At 41.0% G+C, this 16560-nt stretch overlaps 1 protein-coding gene across 2 annotated transcripts in view; it reads right to left on the bottom strand.

Moving 5' to 3' along the window:
* Window positions 1-5959: 5959 nt before the first annotated feature.
* MOSPD2 (motile sperm domain containing 2) overlaps window positions 5960-16560 on the bottom strand; it is a 41381-nt gene continuing 30780 nt past the window's right edge. Inside the window, exons 9-15 of one of the 2 annotated variants that reach the window (XM_028522611.2) lie at window positions 15482-15658; window positions 14702-14814; window positions 12542-12638; window positions 11567-11663; window positions 11122-11251; window positions 9059-9161; window positions 5960-8256 (exon numbers count right to left, since the gene is read on the bottom strand). In XM_028522611.2, coding sequence (XP_028378412.1) covers window positions 8119-8256; window positions 9059-9161; window positions 11122-11251; window positions 11567-11663; window positions 12542-12638; window positions 14702-14814; window positions 15482-15658 — 855 coding nt within the window. In that variant the 3' untranslated portion in view covers window positions 5960-8118. The remainder of the gene's footprint in view (window positions 8257-9058; window positions 9162-11121; window positions 11252-11566; window positions 11664-12541; window positions 12639-14701; window positions 14815-15481; window positions 15659-16560) is intronic. The other variant, XM_036017104.1, reaches the window with a different exon arrangement.

Below are 16560 nucleotides of genomic sequence, written 5' to 3'. Positions count from 1 at the left end.
CAATCAATGACCACAGAATATCTATTTGTTTGTGTCTTCTTCAGTTTTTTTCAGTAATGTCATACTTTTCAGTGTACACGTCTTTCTCTGTCTTGGTTACATTTATTCGTGGGTACTTTATTCTATTTGGTGCAATGATAAATGGGATTTTTCTTCTACCTTTCTGATAGTTTATTAGTATACACTAATAAAGTGTAAAGATAAAATTTTGCATATTTTTGTATCCTGCAACTTTACTGAATTTATTAATTCTTAGTTACTTTTTTCTTGGAGGAGTCTTTGGGGTTTTCTCTATAAAATACCATGTTATCTGCAAATAGCGACAGTTTTACTTCTTCCTTTATAATCAGGATACCTTTTATTTTCATTTCTTGCTTCATTTCTCTGGTTAGAACTTCCAATACAATGTTAATGATAGTGGTGACAGCAGGAAGAGAGGGACATTTCCTAAGTAAATGATGAACTGAGAACAAGTGTGGAAGAGAATTACAGGCAGACAGTTAGGACCAGACCATAAAGAGGAAGACAGAGGGTGATTAATAAGGCAGAAAAGGCTGGGAAGGGCCAGATCATTCAGGAGCTTGTAGGCTAAATTAGGAAATTTAATCTGGGGAGCGATGTGATAGAATGAGCATTTTCAATGGGTCTTGAATGTCCCTGGATGCAATATGGAGAAAGGACCGGAGAGAGTTATATATTTATTGTACTACATGACACCCTCCCCCAAATACAAATCAAATACTTCATCTGGTGCCAAAATTAAAATTTGGACTCACCAAGCTATGGGTTACTAGATCCACCTCTACTGTGGCACCTTCTTCACGAATTTTCAGGGGGTAAATCTCACTATATTCAAGTCTACCCTAAGTACTGACTTTGGAATATAACTCCTCTATAGGACATGCCCCCACTTTCAATGACTGAGATCTTAAGCAATCTAAAAGGTCCCAGCGCAGTAAATACTGGATCTGCAAGGAAGCTTTTTTTTTTTTTTGCATCAGTTTCCTCTTACCTTTCCTTTTTAGTAACTTATCAGTCAGCCACATCTAAAAAACTAAAATTACTACACTGTGTCATACTATTCCTACTGCCCCCTAATAATAATCTTGTCTCTCTCCACCCCGCTAAAAGGAAGTAGCTAGAGTTAGAGTTAGATTATTGAAAAAGTACCCCAAGCACATTTTTGACATTTACTTTATGACCGAGAGGAGTGCTTTGGCATTTGACTCAAGTGGCTTAAGCACATTTGCTTCATAGTGAGTGAAAGCCGTGCAGGGCAAATTTAACTGCAAATAGTAAGGTGTCATACATAGGATGAATCTGTACGATAGCGTTAGAGTGTAGGTTTGCTGCAGGAAGATAGAAGAGTATTGGAATAAGAAAGACAAATGATTCACTTCTCTGTTTGTTATTGCCCCAGGTCCAGCAACAGGGCACAGGCGTAATATTAGGAGTTTTTGAAGTTTCTTGCGGTTAGAAACAAGAATACAAATCTGAATGCTGGGGGCAACAAGCAAGTCCATGCAGGACAGTTTGGGATGACTTTTAGGAACTAGTGAGATTTTTCAACACCTAGACATATATACAGAGCTCCAGAATGACCTGACAATTTGCAGGGGACTTTTGGGAGTAATTCAAGGCGCCAGCGTTTGGTCCAGAATACACTGGACAGTATAACTGCTGGGAATCACGGCGCAAGTCTCTGTGGGGACTTTTGTCCTTTCTTATAGTTTCAAACTTTTCACGTAGCTCCCTCCATAGAGCCTATTTATGTGAGAATAGTAATGTAAACAAACTGAAATGAATGGGTTGTTCCAAAGGAAAATGGGAAGTTCACAAAACTGACCGTTTTTTTCACTAGCGCTTTGTTTACAAAAGCACATAATTACTGGAAGTCCCCTTGGCCCTAGCACACTCACTTATCATGAGAAAAGGTGTTGAACGGATCTTTATGATTACATAAATGGCGAAAAGAGTGCTGACATACTTCTCATTGATAGTTTATTTATAAAAATTTGAAGACCTGTGTACACTGAGCCGTGAGACTTAACAAAGCCTACTGGGATAGAGGCGTAGTGTCCGGCACGCCTGTCATTTGGTGCTGAACGTAGACATTCCGGGTCATTTCCTTTCCTGTGGAGGACATTTGTGAATTCCAAGCAGGAAATTAGACTGGGTAAAAAGCCGGGGCCAGCCCTCTGATCCTCTATTTCCTGGCCTATAAAAGGGATATACTGGGTTGCATGAGCTTGCAGGTCCACCCAACACCGTACCTAACTCTCTCCTTTTGAGGTGGGGCCACGGCTAGTGAATGGGATGGGATGGAGCTCCCATGATTTAAGTTAGCTTATACAGCAGAAGGGATTTTGCACGGCAGATGTAATTAAGGCTCCTAACCCGTTACCTTGGAGTTTATCAGAAAGAGGATTGTTCTGGGTGGGCCAGACCCCACCAGATCAGCTTTAAAAACAGAATTGGGTCCTTCCTGAAAGATTTCAAGTAGGAATAACCATTTTGTGAAAGAGTCCATATAGCAAGGACCTGGAAGTGGCCTTTAGGAGCCAAGAGCAGTCCCTGGTGACTAGCCAGCCAGAAATCGAAGGCCTTAGTGCAGTAGCCACAAGTAGAGAAATTCTCCCAACAACCTGAAGGCACTTGGCAGTGGACAGTGGATCTTCATTCCCCTTGTGGCTTCAGGGAGGATGCAGGTGGCTGACAGCTTCATTTTAGTCTTGTGCAACTTTGGGCAGAGAGTCCGTACATGTTCACGGTCCACCCACACAAACTGTCGTGTGTGTTTTAAGATGCTAAATTTGCACTGGTCTGTTACAAGGCAACAAAACTTGTATGCTCAGATTTTAGTAAGTACCGTATTTTGCCATGTATAACGTGCAGTGTTTTTGCCCAGATTTTTGAGGGAAAAATAAGGATGCACATTATACATGGGTATAATGACTACATACCATGAGGATAATAACGGGTCTCATGTATACTGTGCGTGAAAATGTGGGTGTGCATTATACACAGCAAAATATGGTACGTGACTAGACTGATGGCCGAAACTGGCAGCAGCACACCCTACTACAAGTCCTTCCGTGGTGACGAATAAACTTATCAGAAGGTTGATGCTGCACACTCAATTCCGCATCAAAGAAAACAGTAAATGAACCCATATATTTCAAAACTTTTTCAAAGTATGGTGTATCAGTAGCTTAGAATACCAACAAACTGATTTCCTAGCTAAGGGTCTGGAATGAATATTGTGTTTTGTCGCCTCTACCTCTCCTCAACGCTAGGGGTGTCAACCCCTCACTCAGTTGACAATTGGTGTATCATTTTCACTCCCTCAAAATTTAGCTACTAATAGCCTACTGTTGACTGGAAGCCTAGCAGATAACATTCATAGTTGATGAACACATACGTTGTGTTATATAATTACATACTATACTCTTACAATAAAGTAAGCTAGAGGAAAGAAAATGTTAAGAAAAATGATGAGGAACAAAAAATATATTACAGCCCTGGCTGGTGCGGCTCAGTAGATTGAGTAATGACCTGAGAACTGAAGGGTTGCCGGTTCGATTCCCGGTCAGGGCATATGCCTGGCTTGCAGGTCAGGTTCCCATTTGGGGGCATGAGAGAATCAACCACACATCAGTGTTTCTCTCCCTCTCTTTCTCCCTCCTTCCCTCTCCCTAAAAATAAATAAATAAAATCTTTAAAAAATACATTACAGTATTTGTTGAAAAAAATCCATGTATAAATAACCCGTGTCTGTCTTCTCTTCTGCTGTTCAGTGAAGGTAAAGCTCTCAGACCTGTCCTTTCAACACTTAAACCTATTAATTTAGACGTGGCAGCTCTGGTTGGTTGTAGCAGACAAGTATCGGACTTGCAAAACTAGTTCAACTCTTTGCCGTGAAACCAACTGGCCATGTGACCTTGGGAAAGAAAATTACTTCTCAGGCACTTGGATGCCTTATGTGTAAAATACATCTTATAATGTATTCCCAGAATTTTCAGGACAAACAAGTACAGTTTCAAGGACACTCAAACCCTCTCTAGAAAGACTTAAAATATGCACATATCTTGTTCTTAAGGGTCAGGGAGCTATTGCTCTATATTCTTGCCAGTCGAACCAATTGTCAAAAATTTTTAAAGATTTTATTTACTTTTAGAGAGAGAGGAAGGGAGGGAGAGAAACGTCAATGTGTGGTTGCCTCTTGTGCACCCAGCACTGGAGACCTGGCTAGCAACCCAGGCATGTGCCCTGACTGGGAATTGAACTGGCAACCCTTTGGTTTCCAGGCCTGCACTCAATCCACTGAGCCACACCAGCCAGGCCCCAGTTGTCCAGTGTTTTAACGTGCAAGAGATCAGTCATACTTTGCATGGTAGGGGACATGATGAGTAGGGTAAAGAAGGGAACAAAATGTTTGAACATTACAGGGAGGTCATTTTATTGACTGTAAGACAAAACTATTAGGAAGATGTAAAAGATCCTATGGCTTATGTGATATTTTAATTGAATCGTTACAAACTCAAGGGGAAACAGTTACAGGGAATGTTGCAGGATCAATCCCATGTGTGTGGTGTTTTGACGGGGTTGTGGTTGTATTGGAAGAAAATATCTGAGCACATCTTCCTCAGACTGGAAGGGATCCTCCTTCCCAGGAGTCAAGGCAGCCAGCGTCACCGGCCTCTTAGGTGTGTCCCTTGGCCTAGGCGGCAGAACTAAGAGTGAGGTGTTAAGAAGGCAAGGTACGGAGTACCGGAGTACAAAGCAGGGTAACGTTTGGAGAACTGAAGTTTGTCTTTGAATGAGGTGGGGTATGGGGGAAGATCAAGTCAAGAGAGAAAGTTCTGGGAAGCTGGGCTGGCATGAGGCGGAGGAAACAGCAGCGGAGCAAGGCCAACCCTCCCAGGCTGCTTTAAGTGCACTCTTCTCTGTCACGCTCACATCCGTCCCGTGAAGCAGTGCTACGCTTATCAGACTCACTCGGGGACGAGGAAACAGGGGCCGAAAGAGATCAATTCACGTTCCCCAGTCCCACAGAGAGCAAGTGGCGGGCGGTCTTACCTCAGAGCCCTCATTCCTAACCACCACTGATTGCCTCAGTTGGAACAAATGGGAGAATTTCCTTTCTGTCCTCTCTTGGGCCAGGGAGAGGAGGGCAGCCCTGTGCCTCTGGGGTCCCATGGTGTTGTGACACCAGCACACCTCGAGCTGCTGATTGTGCGAAAGTAACTGGAGCTTTCCTAGTCGGAACAGTCCCCGCAGCTGTTTCCTCAACAATTGTCTTTTAGGAAAGGAGACAGCACATGGCACAGTAGACGTGGTGCCTCACGTTAGGTTACTCTTGTCTTCGTAGCTCCATTTTTATTTTCTTTGACGGTTTTCTAGCTCTACGTCTTCTTCTGTTTAGAAGATAAACATGTCCTATTTGTTTCTAAGGAGCAATAGCTGCCCTTTGGGCCTCCCTCCTTCCCCATGGCGCCGCCAGCCCCACCAGTCCAATGCTCAGTCTGAGGAAAGCAGAGCTGCAGTGAACAGCAGCCAGACCCTGACCTGGGCCAGGAAAAGGGACACGCTAAGGACAGGTCACCTGCGAATGAACATGATTGCATCTCTGGAAGCTTGCGGAGCTGTCCTTATAAAAATGCAAAGCAAGTCTAAAGGAAATGAAGGTCATCTTTGAAAGGTCGGAGTAAGCCTACACACTGGTTTTAGGATGCTTTATCAATGAGAGACCAGAGATTTTTTCCTGATGACATTTATTTCATAAATGCAATTATTTTTCTAAAACATATTAAAATAGAAAACATGTTTCTTTTGATCAATTTATACAAAGAAAATACCAATATAGTAATAAAAATACTGAAAATATATGAAAAGCACCAGAACATTAGAGAAATTACACTAACAACAATTCTAGGAATATATTTTTTTTGCAATAGTACAATAAAGTGCTATTAAACCCAGTCAAAATTAATGGCAAGATATAAAAAGTTATGCTATTATTATGAAATTTGAGGCTAGATTTACCAGCAATTGCATTTTTAGGCTACTTGCAGATCAAACTAATGATATCTCATTAATATGTTCATGCAAAATCTATTAATTACCATCGTCAAGTGAAAACAATCTAAACCTGTATGTTGGTTCTTGGTCATTTGGTCATAAAAACATAATGACTTGATTCAAAATAAAATAATTATAGAGTACCACAAATAATCATACAAATGTAATTAAATAAAAGGAAGACAGAATAAAATCAAATGGAAATATAGAGATTTATCAATACAAGTGCAGAAGTTTAGATGCCTTTGATTTCATAGTAGATGAAATCTGTCATTTTGCTTAGTCACATTTAACACACACACAGATGTTAACAAGATATGTTGTGAAATTCAACTGCCCAGATGTCAGGGAAGAACGTGTTAGTACGTCAATGTAATTTTTATATGAAACGTTAAAGGGACACTGTTAGGACAATGCATTTCCAATTTTGACTAAATTATTCCCTCATTTATTGGCCGAGGAACAAAAGGCATACATTTGGGGATCGGATTATATTAAAGCCAGGAATCTAACGTGTAAGGGGAAACCGCTGTGCACAGACACAGAGGGGCGGCTATGGGCAGTACTTAGGGTGGGCTGCAGTCACTTTCGCGTCTGGAGTTGGCAAACTGAAACAGAAAAACCCACATTAAGACAAAGTATCAGACCAGTGTCCTTTTAAGGTTCGATTTCATAGGCCCGTTGTGAAGGGACTCTATTATATGGTTCTTCAGAACTCACTTTTGGAATCAACTTCTCTAGATGAAAGCCACCAGCACTACATTTCAGAATAAAAATAATATCTCCAAACATGGCTCAATCAAAACTCCAAATTCATTTTACAGGCAGACTATTTCTCTTTTCATAGGAAGGAGGTTTTAGGTGTGAACCCACATGGACCGGAACCGGTCATGTTAACGAGAACGAACTAATTCGGAGCCTCTGCTCCTGGCATGGTGTTTCTATTTAGGAACCCGGGAGCCATCCTGGGTGTTACTGTGCAAAGGGCAGGGCATCAGGCCAGTCACCGAGCCCCGGTCTGAAGGCTTTAAATGGATCATGAGTTATGTTTTCCACTCTTATAGGGAGAGCTGACACCTGAGTTTTGATTTTTCTTTTTTCCCCATCCTCATAGATACTCCAGTCTTTTGTCAAGTTCCCTCTCCATGGCTGACTTGTAACAAGGAACGGAAATGGAAAAGAATTATACTGCTATGAATCTTAAACGCTAACTTTGCAAAAAATTTTTATCCTAACTCCCTTCATTTAAGAAAATAGGGTGAAGATAGTGCAATAGAAGATGATCAGGGCTTTAAATAAATGAAGGGAGCAGGTCAGGGGCCAGACACGGTAAACAATATGAAAGAGCGGAACACAGGAAATCCAACCAAACTCAGCCTTCCAAATTTCTACCTCAATGAGTGTTCATAAAAAAGTCCAAGGTTAATAGAAGGCAGGCTGTTAAGGAAGACGGATACGAAACAAAGGCAAAAGGTTGTTTGGCATTAAATAGTTTTACATTCCAAAAGGTTATTGACTAGCATCTGGAAGTAGTTCTCAAAATTACAAAGTCATGATTACAGAAATTACTCTGCATGTCCCCCCCGATATACACGTTCTATATACACAGCATAGAAAAGCTAGTAAGTTGGCTCAACTCTAATAATCATGTCATAAAAAAGCAGATTACATTTTTTTTTTGGCTGCGACAAAGCATGTTATACTTCTCAGTTCTGTATACTCACACGATAAAACTCAAGCTTTGAAAGTACTCAAATCGAAAGGGAAAAATAAGTTAGATCTAAACTATGAATTTACACAATGGATAGGCCTTTACTTATTTTACTAACTAGCTAGACTCTTACCAATTTCTTCAGTGTTTCTGTATTTTACCAGTTTACTTTCAAGACACGTATCTGTTCCCCTCTAAACTTGCCACACATTTCCTCTTAGGAAGCACAGACAACGTGACACTGTTAGTAGCGTGGTGAAGGGCTGGGCCTCACTCTTTCCAACTAATGGATGGAAGAACCGCGTTCCCTACCGAGCGCCACTCCTTTAACTGTACAACAAATAGAAGAGAGAGATGACAAAAGCAAGCAAGAGCGCTGTTAAGGAAAGCAGCAGCTGCTGGAACCAGATACAACGCTGAACTTGGTCTTCAAGCTTCCTATTGCTTTCTAGTAAACGATTGAGCTAAACGGGGGGAAAAAAAAGGATGAAAGATTTTTATCAATCAACTGTACATTAGTCATGTGAATAACAAACAGGAATATAAGAAACCCACACATTTACAGGATGGGGTCCATCTACTCTGAAGGCTGGGAACTGGAAATGCAATGAGGAATTAGATTCGTTTGGGGAACAGGTGTGCATCTGCTGACTCTCATTTTGAAAAAATCTAATTTTCAGTTGAGAAAGGAGCAAAGCAATCACTTCCTGGAAGTATCAAACCAGCTACTGAAAGGAGAGCCTTTCACCCTCTGCCTTTTTTGAATTTATTTTTTTTATTATGTTTTTAAAGATTTTATTTACTTACCTTTAGAGAGGGAAGGGAGGGAGATAGAGAAACATCAATGTGTGGTTGCTGGGGGTTAAGGCCTGCAACCCAGGCATGTACCCTGACTGGGAATCGAACCTGGGACACTTTGGTTCCCAGCCCGCGCTCAATCCACTGAGCTACGCCAGCCAGGGCTCCTTTTTTGAATTTAAATGCACTATGTGGTCCCTTTGCCATGAGGTCGAATTCTTTGATTCCTCCCCAAAGCACCATGTGCTTTGCAACATGGTTCCTTGTTCAAACTAAAATGGCCAGAATTTAAAAATGGTAGATCTCCAAAATTAACTCACAGCTTACCATCTCTGGTTTGGCTGCCCTTCACAGAGAAGAGAGCATTTGTGTAGTGCCTATGCAAAGGCTGTCCCTATGTCAGTGGGAACGATGGATTCCTACTGTTAATCAGCATTGCCAACACTGCGAGGAAGAACAAGCACTTACTTGTAGACACATATCTTCACTGGTTTTCTCTGACACGTTAAAAGCGCCGTCTTTTAATGTGAGAGTGTTTGGTTTACTGCTTTCAACAATGTGGCATCTTAACCTATGACAATCCAAAGGAAACACAACTTCTTAACATTTTTAATGAAAAAAAAAAAAAGGTAAACTATAGAATAGAAAAAAAAACCCCACAAGAAGTATATGTAACAAAGGTGAAAATACTCATTCCTTTCCCCCGGATTCAGCTACGGTGGCAGCTCAGTGAGTATCTGTATCTTTGAAGCGGACAAAATGTAGCGCCCCCAAATGTTTTGAACTGTTTTTTTTTTTAATAAAGAAACGGCAGACACTGGAAAAGCTCTGAAAACCAGGAAGTTCCCCTTTTGTAAGAAAGAGTTACATTTATAAGGGAAATGCCCATTGTTAAGGGTGTCTCCCTCCCTGTACCAGAAAGAACACTAAATCTCTAGAAATTCTTATCGACGGAGAAAGTGCTGACCCCAATCTACCTGACAGCCTTCCTCTTGTCTGATACACTTGATAACCCCCGTAACTGATTCCTTCACCCCAACATCTGTTTATCTGTAGCTGGAGATGGTGTCGAAGGCGGGAGCTTGGGCCATTTGGGGGAGTTTTACTGATTCTTGGTCCCTCCCATGCACATAGGATATATGTGCCATCAAACTTCCGGTTTTCCCCTGTTGTCTGGCTTTGACTGGAGGGGAGGAGGCTCAGCCGAGAACGTCGAAGGGTCAAGCAAAATTATGTTCCCTTTCCTGCAGTTTGGTGACCGACTATGGGGCCTGCTCAGACACCACACTCGCCTGGGAGCCGGCAGGCTGGATCCTGGAAGCCGGCAGAAGCTGGCGAAGGGGTAAGAATTCTCACCCAAAGTCTTTTCCTTTGTCGGAAGGAGAAGAACCATAGGCATAATGGGGTGTTCCTTTGGTCTAGTTCTATGTCTGGAGACCTTGGCTTTGGGACCAGTAAGAGTATTTTCTCTGGAGAGATACATGCACGTGGCAGCCAGCTGAATAGCTCGGAGAGCCAAGACACAAAGTGATAAGCAGCTGCTTTTCTTGTCTGACTGTGCCAGTTCCGAGGGAGTTTGTCGCCAGAGGTCCCAGGCCACAAGGGCCTTTGTTGCTTCACCCTTCCCTGTCCTGTAAGTGCTGGGCACGGCCCACGCCAGTACGCAGCCGCCTGGTGCGGATCAGCGGGTCTGTGACTGGAGGCCTCTCACTCTCTTGTGGGAAACCGGAGACATGTTTGCACTAGACCGTCTTGTACCGCCCGAGACAATAAGAACTGGCTTTCTCATGCTAACCCTGGGAGTGGACTTTCTGGTCTTGTGAGGACTGCATTTGTCGATTCCTCTTTTGGGATACCTCTTGCACCCACGTTTAAGCCACAAAAAGGCTTATTGGTGTGAGTTGCTATTGAGATGAACGTAAGAGCCTACTCATCAATGGCCAGGGGATAGATCCTTTGAACTGGAAAATCTTCTGTGTTTGAAAAACATTTTTAGAGTGCTCTCATCTCAAACACTTGTCTTGCTGTATCTATGGAAAGACCAAACTGAAAGGAGGACAGAGGGATACGGTGACATCCCTGGCGTTAGGGACTTCCTTAGCAAGATGGAATGACAAGGCTCTCCTCACCCCCGCTTTCACAAGGAGTCTACCCAATTTAGAGAAGGGTCACAAAGATCAGTGCTCACTCCGTCCCTACCCACAGGGCCCTTGGCGGGCTGCTGGGTCATATTCCTCCCACCCGTGCCTGTACTGCAGTTTTCAGACAAGATCTGTGTGGCGACACATCCCGATTCTTGCACTGGCCTGCAAGCCAGCGTCTGCTGTCAGCAACCACCTTGACAGACTCCAGGCCTCCTTCCCGGAGACAGTGAAACTCACTCCCACAGCCTCGCAGCACCTGGCCCTCACTGCGCGCTTGGCGTGTGCCAAACTCTCGAAGGAAGCTGTGCCTGCCCAGCCCACGCGGGCTCATTCCTCTCTCTCTGATTCTTCCCACCGCACTGGGATGCCCGCGAGTGGACACCGTACCTGTGCTCCATCACTTTGTTCCTGGGCACTTCTTTCCAGAACTGCGTCAATTCTGCGGGGCCCGAGCCGGACGACGGCTCCATTTCTGCAGCCATTATCAGAAACCGGTCTTGGGCGGACACCGTTAAACCTGCATTCCGAAAGGGCAGCTCATTATGTAAACAGGAATCTTTACAACGGATTAGATATGTGGCTTAAGGCATTATTCTAGGAAAAAAAAATTAAAGATAAGGATATGGAACTACCTTAAAAAAAAGTTCTAAAAAATGAGGACTTCCTTTTTGATGTTTGATTTCAACTGGCATCAGTTTAAGCAATGTTACACATTCAAGAAGAATTAACAGTTATTGAATGGTGGGAAGGACTTTGGAGACCGTTTGCCTATCTCATTTTACACATGGGAAATAGAGGTCTACAGGGCAGTGGCTATCCCGTGACGACTTACCCCCGTGGGGAGACACAATGATATCCACCGAGGCACCGGGGTCACAGCTGCTGTTGCTCGGCTTGACTCTGTATTTTTCTGGAGCGGTTGTTCGCACCTGTGCGTAAACACAGGCGTCACATGATCACCTTCATGCTTTTGGGGGCAAATGGCTTAGAAGGGGCTTTTGACAAAATCAGCAGTTAATCATTGCCAAAATTTATAAAATAAGCTTTGGTGATTATGCATAGAATGTATTTTTCCCCGCCACTAGGAAAAAAAGCATCTCGAGCTAATTAAAAAATATTTACTCATCTTTTAAGTCCAATTGTCACTTAGCCTTCCTCTTAAATAAAATAATTACTCCGTATCTGTTAAATATCATCTGCTAATCACCTGAATTTTATAACACAAATTCCAAAAACTGTACATATTACAATACTGCATGGAAATTTAAAAAACAGCAGATAATTAAACGACATCCAGACATTCTAGTGGTTAAATTTTAATTCAATGGATGATTTAAGGAAGCAATGCCTACAATATGGGGTGGTGGCGGACTCAGTCTTGTTACAAGTGATACTCAGTTTCAGGTCAGTATCCAGTATAAACTAGTACTCCTGAATATGCTACACTGGGAAGGAAATGCATATTTGATTTTATAGCTTTATTTTTCACAGTTACTAAGAATTATTCATATAATGAAAAATGATTCTCCTTGGGTTTTTTTATTTATAAGAAACGTTAAACCCTGGGATTAATTTATGTATTAGCCTATTACTGCAAATGAAATATTAAAATATAGATCCCAGGAAAAACTTCAGATAAGCTATGCCACGTGGGTAGAACTAGAAGGCAATATAACATGCCTAAAAAAAGATTATAAATGAAACCATTGTGCAAGTTCAAAATGATCAACCTTTCAATGAAAATGTCTAAAGTCACTCCCCATGCCAAATTTTCACACATAACTTATCTCATCTTTCAGAAATGTACCTTAAATGCCACTACATTTTTGGTTACATTTGTCAACACTATTAAAGTTTTCTTCTCTCCAGATTCTGCACTTCCGAAATACAGTTCTTCCGCTGGGCTAATACAAAAACATAAAGCATTTGTATTACTCAGAATAAATGGCAATCCTAATCTAGCTTGAAGAAAAACATTTGGTTAATATTTTGTGCACATTTGTATAAAGACATTGGATCAAAGAAGACAAGATTACAAAATTATCTAATATTTTGTATTCTAATCTTACTGATTCAATGCATGCTATTTAAAAAGCCCTATGTTTTTCCCAAGATCAAAGGCAAAATAAGAAGGAACAGAGAGAGAACTAGGAAGATTATGCATTAGTCCCATAATTAGCCCCAACGTAAGGTACATTTACTTAAACTCTTTATGTTGTAGATAGTAATCATAGCAAAGATAGAATTGCTGCTTCAGCTTTATCTAATTACAAACAGATTACAGTGGGCCATATTTTTATACACCAAAGGAGAACAACATAATTTAAGAAGGAAGATCATTACAGATGTATTCAAGCAACAGAATAATTTCTTACTAATACAGGCTTTTTCTTTGTAATAGTAAGAAGAAAAAAAAAACTGGGGTGAGAAGTGCAGGAAGAACTTGTCAAACAGTAAAATCAGAGAGTCTCAAAATGCAAATTTTACTATTCTTGGCCACTGCAATGCCCGTGACCTACAATGAAAACAAGAAGACTTCAGCGAAGTTTGTTTAGTTTAGTTCAACATTGGCCAAATTGCATCAGGTGCCTGCAAACAATGGAGAATGTTTTTGTTTGTAGATAAAAGGGTGAATTCGTCATGTAGCTCTGCAGTGTGCTCCTATCAAAGATGTTTATTCATCTAGAGAATGCACATTTTTAAGGAAGTGCTCTTCCGGGAGGGCTTTGCCCCCAGCTTTGGACAAGTCAGTAAATGAGGAGGGTTGCTGGTTTCCATTTCAGATTCGATCCAAAATAATGCCGCAGAAAAGACAGGAAGGTTTTGGATCTCAGAACCGCTCTCGGTTCACCAGCACAGCAACTGGGAGAAGCTCCAGGGAGGCAGACCTCGGCTGGGTCCTCAGGCGCGTGTAGAAATGCTGAGACTTTCTTGGAGCAGAGGCAGAGAATGGCAGAGCCCTGAGTTCTACTTCGGCTTTCTCCCTACCAAGGTCTTCTGGCCATACCTTTATAAATGTTTATAAGCCAGGACCTGCATTTTTGACAGGCCTCCGGTGAAAAAACAGAGGTGTAACTTCTAAACCGGTTGAAGGAAACATGGGAAACCAACTCCAAAGAGGGAAAATGGCAAAGAAAACCCACGGAAAACAGAACACGCAGTGTGTGTATTTCTGTTTCTCTCCCCCCACCGTTTCTCCCTCTTTCTCTCTCTCTCCCCCACACAACAACCCCAAATGTAACAGTAATCAAAACATGTTGTAACATACGAATCTTGTCAATTAGACAATCTCAGATTCAGTTTTTAAAACGTTAGCCGTATTGTTCATAGTTACATAGAAGGTTTCAAGTACAGGCATAGGAAATGATCTAGTAGGTCATCATTAAAGAGAGATGGTAGAGCAATAGTTACATAAGGCTAGATAGATTTACCAGCCAAAAGTATCATTAGTGAGAAAGGGCTCTTTATGTCATGATAAAGAAACAATCCTGCATCTTTTGAATTGTATAACCTAGACACAAAACTAGAGATGAGCTGAAATTTGGCCTCAAGAAAAAAACCCCTATTTTTCTGATCCAGCTTCAGCTTTTGGAAAGTCAGATTGGTAAGTACCTACATTTCAGTGTTGTTTCTGGCATCTTTGAACTTGTGCAAGTCTAACAGTATCAGTTAACTGAGAAAAATACCTGCCATTCACATTAACTGTTAATATATGAATATTCACTTTTATTACCTGATATGGTATGAGGGCCCTTTAAACGCACTCAATGGAATAAATAACACAAAAGTAGCTAAAAATATTCACAATGTCTGGAAACTAAGGTGAGTCTAACGGTTATTAACATAACCGTTAATTTTGTATTTCTCCAGTTTCAAAAACAGTATAGAAGTTTTCTTACTTCGTAGTTCCCTCAAGATGATCAAAATATGTTACAAAAGCATAGCTAATAAAATCTCCCACTAGTACCTGATGTGTAATAAGGGCCCTTTAAACACACTCAATGGTTTCTTGACAGCTTTTATCTTGGAATCAACTTTTTCATTTTCTTCTGCTTTGGAAGTAGGTTCGCTTATGTTTATCTAAAGACAAAAGAAATTATGAAGAAAGAAAAGATACAGAAATTTAGTTTTGTACTTGAACAATGATTAAAACAAAACAAAACAAAACAAAACAAAAAAAAGAAATTTAGTTTCATACCTGATGGTTGGGCAGGTCATTAGGACACAAGTCAACATTATATTGATTCCATCCAAATTATAACCTTTAACATGGCTTTATTATATCTCAATTATATATTTAATATATATTAACTTTACATCAACATAATTGAGCACCTACTGTAAATGTCACTGTGGAAAATATAACATGGTCCTTCCTTCCCCCCCTTAAGAGTGTTTCAATTTGTTGTAAATTATAATGTATTTATCTATCAAGGCCCCAATTACAACATGACAACTAACTGCTTTTTAAAATATGAGACAGAGAGGAAGCAGATCAAGGCAAGGTTTTAATGACTTTTATTTCAGATAAATAGAAATATTTTAGAAAAAAGCAATTCCTTCCAGGTGCATTTGGCCAATTTTTAGACAAAAATGGCATCAGCCCATCCGATCCCTCTTTCTTTTTACATACAAAGAAGCAGAAGGACAGAGAGGTAAGTGAACTATCCCAAATCACATAGCAAGCTACTAGAATTGGGGCCAGCTTACAGTTTTTGACTCAGTTTCACTTTATTCTTAAAATCACCTTTTTCAGAAGAGATGTTTGTTCTTCATTGGAAATTGTTTCCAAGGTGTCTTTGCCATCACTTTCTATATCTTCCTTACTTGACGCTTCATCCTCACTGGCAATAGGCCCGTTTTCACACAATGGCGTCTGAAAATCATCATCTACTAGTGGTGGATAGCTGTACTTGAATGGATCCTAGAAGAAAAGAATTTTGGATCAGCCAGCTAAAGGGTGGGCAGGAAAATACCTGTCTCAGTAAAACTGAAATCCAATCCTTTAGCCAAGAAAACAGATAGAATTAGACTTAAACCAAAAGGGAAAAAGTACTGAGTGGTGTGGGACAATTGGCTAGCCATCTGTAAAAACAACCAAGCTGGATCTTTAGCTCACTCTTTTACATCAAAAAGAATTTCGGATGGATGAAAGCTTTAAGTGTGCCTGCAAGTATGTGAATTTATTTTTTTAAAACCATATAAGGTCCAGAACACCACACAGGAGGATTAAAAAAGAAAAATACAACCTGCCCTGGCTGGTGTGGCACAATGCATTGAACGTCAGCCTGTGAACCTAAGGGTCGCCAGTTCGATTCCCAGTCAGGGCACATGCCTGTGGTGTGGGCCAGGTCCTCGGTGGGGGGCACTCGAGAGGCAACCACACATGGATGATTCTCTCCCTCTCCTTCTTCCTCCCTTCCCCTCTCCAAAAATAAAACCTTTTTAAAAATTAAAAAAAAAAAGCCAACCTAAGTAGGGATAGCCTTTCTAAGCATAGCACAAAACCTAGAAGGCATGCAAATATTGGTAAATATTGGGCACATTTTCCTAAAAAGGCCATAAACTGGGAAAATATGCACCACACATGTCAGAAACAAAATACAGCTTTTGTTAATATACACAAATAACAAGGAAAGAATAATGCAACAAAACAAGGAATATAGGAATGATACAGTTCATTGACACAATGAAGACTGCCTTTTAAATCACTAAAACATGCTCAGCATCACTCACAATAAAAGAAATGCAAATCAATACTATAATGAAATATTTTCCACCTGAGACTGTCAAACATGAGAATACACGATGTTGGCAAGAACGTGG

This window comes from Phyllostomus discolor, chromosome X (genome assembly GCF_004126475.2).
Source record: "Phyllostomus discolor isolate MPI-MPIP mPhyDis1 chromosome X, mPhyDis1.pri.v3, whole genome shotgun sequence".
Taxonomy (NCBI): domain Eukaryota; kingdom Metazoa; phylum Chordata; class Mammalia; order Chiroptera; family Phyllostomidae; genus Phyllostomus; species Phyllostomus discolor.
The sequence above is the reverse complement of the archived record's forward strand: the minus strand, read 5'-3'. Positions and strand labels throughout refer to the sequence as shown.